Here is an 8,868-nt window from a genome sequence, read left to right as displayed (position 1 = left end):
TGTTTTTTACTGTTGAGACCGAAGACGAATTTCCACACGTGGACAATAAATGAAACTAACTAACTAACGAAAGGGGGGCAGGAGACAAAGTCATAACAAGAAACAAAAAAAAAACCCAACCAAAAACCAATAAAAACTAGATTTTCTTTGTTGTTTTTTAACCTATTCTAATCTAAATGGTCAGTATGGATTTTAAAATGTTATCAGCCAACCATCTGATACATTTCTTTGTATTTTTAGTTTGTATTAATTTAATAGACAGACCGATCTAAGCAGATTGATGTGGTTTCACTACTTTATTATTGTTTGTATACATAACAATAACACAACACATGATCACATTATACACTTACACAACACATATGAGGGCAACCTGAGTGTCTTCAGTTGGCCCAAGTTTCTTGTTGGTGTTCATTTTCTCATGTATCTTTTATTTTACCACTTTAGGATTCAACACTGCAACAAATAACTGTTGATTATCAACGAATACAAAAGAACATTTCATAACTGTCTACATATTGTCGTATCTTGTACTTGTGGATTATATGACCAATTCCTTGGTTTAGCCACTTGGTTGAAATGCATGTCCATCATTTACTAGATAAAACAGCTTCATACATTCAATTAGTTCCAGTTACAGCATGTTTAGGCCTCCCCGTCCAAGGGCACAGAGCGCCTGGTTCCCCATTTCCCTCTTCTCTCTGTCCTTCTCTAACTCCCATGCTTTATTCCACAAACATCAAACAGCCCATAGTGGGTCTAACCTAAAAACGGGGCTTACTTTTTCGAGAGGATGTGCGTGTGTGTGTGTGTGTGTGTGTGTGTGTGTGTGTGTGTGACAGCTTACATGTAAAATGACCCTCCCCTGTCCCCAGAACAAAAGGTCTTCCAACATGGGTCTTCACCTTAAAGCAAGATGGCTGGCCCTTGGTCTTTCTCTATCAGAAGCTAAACAAAGCATTGTTTAGGTTAAAAGCAATTCTGATCCTGACTCCCATTTGGGCATGTCAGTAACTCAGCTTCTCTATGTAAACTCCTAGGCTGATTTTGGAGTTAAAGTATTCAATTATGACATGAGAGACATAATGTCAAAATATACAACAATATCATCATAGTCTGGCAGAAACCTAATATCTCCATATTTAAACTTTTTGTTTTTTTCTTGTAAATGTATGGCCTGTTTTGTCATACAAAACAGTCTTGTGCAAAAGTAGTGAAAATAGATTGTTGCATTGTGAGCTTGTATAGATCAACAATTTTAGCTATTTTTGAAACATTTTGAAAGAGAAAGTAGTTACCGGTAAGTGTTCTTTAATCAGACATACTCATTTATCTGCACCTCTGCAGAGCCTCCTTCATCTTCTTCTCCACTTTATTCATATTCTTGGACCAGTCCCTCATCAGCTTGTCTTCATCACCTCCAACGATAGCAGTGTTGCCCATGTGGGCGATGAGGCCCATGCAGAAGACGATTCTGAGACGGTTGCAGAGACGCTCCATGGTGTGGCGGTCTGAGTGCCTCAGGTACACTTCCAGGATTGGTTGGCCGCAAAATTTAGGCTTGGCTAGCACACCATCGTAGAGGGAGTTCAGGTGCTGGTCATCTAGGTCATTCTTGTAGCTCTCAATGAAGTCCTTCTTCTTACTGTCCCGGTGCTCAGGCTTTGCCACCAGCATCTCCATGTACATCCGGAACTGATTCTTCAGTGATTCCACCACAGGACCGTACTGAGAATCCACAACTCCGATCTGGATCTGCGACAAGGCGTCGTTGATCTGCCGGGACAGCGTGTCAAGGGCACCTTCGATCGTGCCAAACTGACGCTTCAGCCTGCGGATGTCTTTATTGTCGACGTTTTTCAGCACCAACCGGATAAGGGAGCCAGCCATACCGAAAATAGGGTTCACTGTGGCTGCTGCTGTAGAGATGGCGGCCACACAGTTCAGTACCACTACCAGGCCCTCCCTCAGCTTGGAGCTATCAGCTTTGATCTCCTCTGACATGATGGAAATCACTATGCAGTGAAATATGGAAGTATAAGAATTCTTCTTTTGAAGATCACAAAGATGTCTTAATAATCCTTTATCTTCAGAATGAGTAAGGGTCTTTTCTCTCACAATCTCCCTCTCCAAAGTACCAAACTGAAACAAATTCAGCGACAATTCAGCGACACTTTAGCCTTAATATGTCTTGACTATAATATGTGTGAGTCCGTTGCACCACAGTTTCCAAATGACAATGACGTGAATTTGTTGCCAGATCCTCTATTAAAGGGCCTCCCTTGGCTACCTCCTGAATAACTGACCAATCAGATTGCTTGCATTTCTTTGAGCGGACAGGCCATGTATTGACATGCAGTGATGACCACTGATGACAAAGAATGCATTGAATAGTTTTCTGCTCTTAGTATGTTATTCACTTACCAAGAATGACAAAATGAAACATTTACTTACCGTATATAAAACAAAATAGGAGAAAGAAATATATATTTATCAGCTTCAATTTGATAGTGTTCCAGTACCATTGTGTCTGCTCATTTCTTTGTGTCATCGCTTTCGAATTCACTTGTTTCTCCTGCAATCGAGTACGAGTTCTCTCTCCAGATTGGATCAAATCGATATCCCGACCTGAGTTGAAAATGCCTTTGTACTTTGTGTACTAAAGACCCTTGTTACTGATCATTGAACAAACACTCTATAATTTTGCAATGATTACTGTCAGAATAGAGAGCCATTTGAACCAGAAAAATCACTATCAACTTTTGAAGCTTGTTAGAAAACGGGTTAGGTGGGTTTCTGTGGGATTCACCGGTGGGTTTTGAAGGTGGGGTCCAGAGTGAGTGTTTTTTAATCAGACAATATTTAACCAATTAGCCTAATGTGTTACTCCATCCCCTGAAAACTAACGTTTTGGACATACAAGGTTTCCACCGGACAGTGACAATATGCAGACAGACAAATGAGATAGCTTTCACATCTATGATTAATAGGTCAAATGCACTTTCTGTACTAGTTTAATTTCTTCTGGCGAACTCGTGTGGATGCAGACACAGTACTCGGTGAGGGCAGAAGAAGCAGAAGGAATCTGGAGCGATAGATGGGAATGTGGATAATCCCTACATATCAACATCTCAACAGGTAGCAGCCTGATGATCTCACCTCTGATGGCTATCATGCAGATCCTCTTCAGGAGGACTGCCCAGGGTGCCGCCCTGGTAGTTCAACGTACGCAAGCCCGCACAGCCATTCACAGTTTTGTGAATTTTTGTGAAGTTGAGCTTGGATGAATATCAATGGTGATGGCCACGTCCATTAGTGTCTAGTCGTCTCGACCTGCTAAGTAGTCTACTGTAGGTGTCAGTCAGATGTTCTGTCTGAAGAAGTCACACTGGCTGATGGCTTCATGATGAACTAATTAAATTACAGTGATGCAAGGTAAATGCATAATTAAACACTGAAACACTAGTATTATACTTAACGCTAAAGTTAGCCCATTATGCAACTAAATAGAATAACATTTGATATACAGTATATTGTTGGCTAATAATTAGGTATACTACATTTAAGAGGTTATTTCAATCAGTGATGGCTCGCGTGCAGCCGTGCACGTGCGTGCGACATAGCCTCACTAAATCAACAGCACATTGCTGGCGGGTGTGGAAGAGAGTGTAGGGATCCGCTTTTGACCTTTCATTTACATACAGTTGTAAAATGCAAGTTATAAATAAAAACATTTCCTAACTGAACAATTACTAACCCTTCCCCGACCCTTCCTAGTACAAGAAAACTATCAAGTGCATGATTTACTTTATGACCATGATTGTCTCTTCTGCAACATGAAAAATAAATAAATAAATAAAATAAAAATAAACATGACAACAAAAAGAAAGACAGGTAGACAAAAATATAAACGTATATAATTTAAACATCCACAATCAAAGTTATGCTTCAGTTAGCTCTCTCCAGTTCTTGACCCATATTTGGTATGTAATCCATTGCCCGACCCCAGATCTTCTGAAAGTGTAATATTTTTCCTTTCACATTATACATGATTTTTTCAGGTGTGCAATAGGATAGAAGTTCTGCCCACCATTTTTAGTCGGGGGAGGGGGTTCAGATTTCCAATGACAAAGAATACATTTTTTTGCAGCAGACATTGCTAACAGGGTAAATTTCTTCTCAAAGATGTTAAGGTTACTCAGCATAGAGACATCACCCACAATAGCTATTCGTGCGTCTGGAGTAATCGTTTTTCCAATAATTTTTGAAAGTTGTTCAAATATAAATTTCCAATAATAATTTAACGTCCGGCAGTTCCAGAACGTGTGGATCTTTAACATGTTAACATGTTGACATCGAAGACAATTGGGTGATGTCTCGTGGCTAAATTGATATAATCTGTGAGGTGTATAATAAATTCTGTGTAATATATTAAATTGGGTTAACCTATGGTTGGTATTTGTTAAAGTTGTTTGGGAGTTCAGGAGCAATGTCTGCCATTCTTTCATGGTATATTTGTGTTTAATGTCTTTTTCCCATTTCTTTTTTTGTTGTAGCATCTTATCATCCTTCTGTTCAGTGTTCATCAGTGTGTACATTTTAGATACCAGGCCCTTTGATGATTTTGTAGTGTTAAACAGTTTCTCTATTGGTGTTTCAGACATATGGGGATAGCTATAACTGTTATTTTTTACCCAATTCCGTATCTGTAGGTATTTAAAAAAGTTGGATGAAGGTAAATTATATTTCGCTCTCAGGGAATTAAAATCAGAAAAGATGCAAGAGTCTCTTATTTCACTGATTACCTTGGTTCTCCAGTTTTCAGATATTCCATTACTAATCATTTTGGGGACACAAGGGTTGTTCCACAGAGGCATGCTCATTAACAAGGTATTTTGATTTTGATTGTTTGAGAACCACCACTTAAAACCCATTAAAACTGGGAAAGTCATCCGTCATTTTACATTTCTTTGGATATTCAAAAATAGCACATATACAAACCCATACTTGTAGATTTAGGAGAGTGGTCAAATGATATGGTGATCCTTGATCTGACCAGACCCAATGCATCACTGTTGATCATCACAACTGCCTGAGCAGAAGGCAGAGAGCGATGACTATCCTCTAACTGTAGGACTATACTGGAATGCAACTGCCAAATAGAGCTTCCCTTTTTCTATTGAAGGAAGATTAAGGAAGAAATTAGGTTATCTTCATTTTAATATGTACCGAGAGATTTTAGATTTGTTATTTTGTTTGTGGGTTTATTAGGTGTTTGCCTGTTGTGTGCTCCTACATTGCTTTTATAACTTATGTTGGCTGACTTTACATAGTATAGATCTTATACTTTGCTTTGCATTGTGGTTGTGCATTTCTGCATCTGCATTTCTTATGTTATCTTATCTGTTGTGTTTCTTTCTTGTTCCTGTTTACTGTCGGTGACATTTACAGAGAAAATTGTGCAATCCCCGTCAAGCACCTTGGCATACCGCTCATCAAGACACTGTAGCTCCAAGGGTACAGTTGACGATGGAGGATGAGTATGAGAGAGATGTGCTGTGATGAACTTTGCTAGAAAGTGGGTTGTACAGCTTGAGTCCATGCACAGAACAAATTACACGTGGTCCAGCCAAAGCTAGACACAATGTTGTGCCTAAGTTATTTACAGTTTTTTCAGAATCCACTTCCGTTTTGAATTTTAGTGTTTAAAGTTTGATTTTTAGACCTGTTTCGCCATGGTGAATAGAATCGCTAGTTAAGTTCCTTTTATCACAGAGTAAGTTAGTTAGTCAGAGCACAGAAGCAACAGATAAAGATTATTGGCAATATTTAGACTTACAGTACCGGTATATCATGTAAGGTGATATTCTACCAAAGATCACCATCACTTTATTAAGATTACATTGTAATCCTTTCTGAATTAACACTGTTGTAGCTATTTTTGTCTGAAATAGTGTGAAGGGAGATATTGCCTCCAGTTTTGTATTGATCTCTTTTGCCTTTTGAATGAGCATAACGGATGCCGGCTGAGTATTGTGTCACACTAACTAACATTGCTGGAGTGTTGCTGTAGTACTAGAATGGAGTATTGGTGGGTGGAAATATGACTAGAATAATATATTGTTTCAATGGTGTTTTGAACACCCGGGCAGTATTTGTGGGCTCGCTACAGCGAGCACACACTAGTTATTGCCAGCCTATATTTATACTTCTTTATTCCGCCGTTTTTTTGACACCCTACTACTTCCACATACTTTATGCTAGAAATTTAGTTCAAACTTCAAACTGTTCAGCTCTTTGCAGTGATGTGTGCTTGCATACAACTTTTTACAAAGTTTTATACTTTTTATACTTTTTAACTTTTTAACTTTTTTTTACATCCTTTATAATGAGAGTCGATGGAAGAAAGGTCCCATTTTTCACAGTTAACTTTTTTGAGCTCTTATTACTCCGTCATACTTTCACTTTGAAACTTCATTCAAACTTTATAATGTTCATCTATCTTTGAACTTTCATTGGTGAAAAAGTTGTTTTGAAAAAGTTTATACTTTTTAAAATATTTAACTTTATTTATAGTTTTTTCCTGCCATTGACTTTGTATGGGATTTATCTCTAAATCAACCTCACTTTTGCAGCCTCATTACTCTGGCATACTTTGTCGTAGAAACGTGATTTAAAGTTTAGAACGCTCACACGACTCTGGACTTTTTCGTGGTTCAAACCGTATTCGAATACGTTAAACGGTTTTTCCGAAATCGCAGTTCAATCGCAGGCCGTTTCGCGTAATTAGTGCCATTTTAGAGTGCGGCTCTTCTTTGACTAGAGTGTGGAAACTGAAATTCTTTCCTTGAAAATTTACCAAACAAATTGTCGTCCCGGCCAAAGTATTCATTTTACACGCATGTTCTTTGGTCATTTTGTAGCCACACATGTCCTCTTTCACACAATGTGACCACCAAAGCACAGAGACATACAGAATGTGAACTACGGCCTTTTAAGTGACACAAAAACAGCAAATCTGCTCATTGACCTCCATTGTATAATTCTTACGAGGATATTATCGCGCAGACAATTCTTAACTCGCTCTTATAACCACATTTTCAATCGTACCAACACCACTATCGCACATGGTGTACGTCAATATCTCAGGCCACTCACAGCGAAAAAAATATTTGCATTCGACTTTTACTTTTTGCGATAGAGCAATTTGTTCGGGCATAGTTTTCCCCCATTCAGAACCATTCTAATCTCCCAGTCATAGTACTGGCATAGAACTTGGAAGTCTTTTACTTCCACAGCTGAGACATATAAGGGCTTAATTACAGGGCTGACATTAAAGTTACAAGATCTCAATGAGTTGCTCTGCGATACCTTGTGAGCTTGTAGGTCTGCTATTTGTGCAATTGGCTGGCCTTTACACAGCTCTCGCAAGAGCACGCACACACGCACACACACACCCTGTCTTCCTATTGGCTGGCCTTTACACAGCTCTCGCAAGTGCACGCACGCACGCACGCACGCAAAAAAATGAAAAAAAGTATTTTTTCCAAAAAAAAGTATTTTTTCCAAAAAAAAGTATTTTTTCCAAAAAAAAGTATTTTTTCCAAAAAAAAGTATTTTTTCCAAAAAAAAGTATTTTTTCCAAAAAAAGTATTTTTTTGAAAAAAAGTATTATTTTGAAAAAAAAGTATTATTTTGAAAAAAAAGTATTATTTTGAAAAAAAAGTAATTTTTTGAAAAAAAAGTAATTTTTTGAAAAAAATGAAAACTAAAAAAAAAAAAAACTTTAACCTCTTTTTTTTTTTTTTACTTAAAAGAAAAAACTTGAATTTTTTTAATAAAGATTTTTTTTTTTTCATTTAAAGAAAAACTTTTAAAAACACTTCTACAACTTCCACATACTTTATTCCGCTTTATGCAGTTATTGTGGGCTCGCTACAGCGAGCACACACTAGTTATTGCCAGCCTATGTTTATTATTCTTTATTCCGCCGTTTTTTTGACACCCTACTACTTCCACATACTTTATGCTAGAAATTTAGTTCAAACTTCAAACTGTTCAGCTATTTGAAGTGATTGTGGCTTGTATTTTTATTTTTACAAAGTTTTATACTTTTTATACTTTTTAACTTTTTAACTTTTTTTTTACATCCTTTATAATGAGAGTCGATGGAAGAAAGGTCCCATTTTTCACAGTTAACTTTTTTGAGCTCTTATTACTCCGTCATACTTTCACTTTGAAACTTCATTCAAACTTTATAATGTTCATCTATCTTTGAACTTTCATTGGTGAAAAAGTTGTTTTTAAAAAGTTTATACTTTTTAAAATATTTAACTTTATTCATAGTTTTTCCCTCCCATTGACAATGTATGGGATTTATCTCTAAATCAAGCTCACTTTTGCAGCCTCATTACTCTGGCATACTTTGTCGTAGAAACGTGATTTAAACTTTAGAACGCTCACACGACTCTGGACTTTTTCGTGGTTCAAACCGTATTCGAATACGTTAAACGGTTTTTCCGAAATCGCAGTTCAATCGCAGGCCGTTTCGCGTAATTAGTGCCATTTTAGAGTGCGGGCCTTCTTTGACTAGAGTGTGGAGACTGAAATTCTTTCCTTGAAAATTTACCAAACAAATTGTCGTCCCGGCCAAAGTATTCATTTTACACGCATGTTCTTTTGTCATTTTGTAGCCACACATGTCCTCTTTCACACAATGTGACCACCAAAGCACAGAGACATACAGAATGTGAACTACGGCCTTTTAAGTGACACAAAAACAGTCAATCTGCTCATTGACCTCCATTGTATAATTCTTACGAGGAAATTATCGCGCTGACAATTCTTAACTCGCTCTTATAACCACAT

The 8,868-nt window shown here is 37.5% G+C and overlaps 1 protein-coding gene across 1 annotated transcript; it reads right to left on the bottom strand.

The window, feature by feature from the left end:
• Nucleotides 1-1,329: 1,329 nt before the first annotated feature.
• On the bottom strand, nt 1,330-2,004 carry LOC308313430 (protein rapunzel-like; the record flags this gene model as incomplete). The annotated part of the gene is made up of 1 exon (XM_080760526.1): nt 1,330-2,004. One exon carries the CDS (start codon nt 2,002-2,004, stop codon nt 1,330-1,332), a length of 675 nt encoding a protein of 224 aa, XP_080616652.1.
• Nucleotides 2,005-8,868: the final 6,864 nt, after the last annotated feature.

Source organism: Protomyctophum bolini (genome assembly GCF_963924005.1).
Source record: "Protomyctophum bolini genome assembly, chromosome: 3".
NCBI lineage: Eukaryota > Metazoa > Chordata > Actinopteri > Myctophiformes > Myctophidae > Protomyctophum > Protomyctophum bolini.
This window is presented reverse-complemented; position numbering and strand designations above follow the sequence as displayed.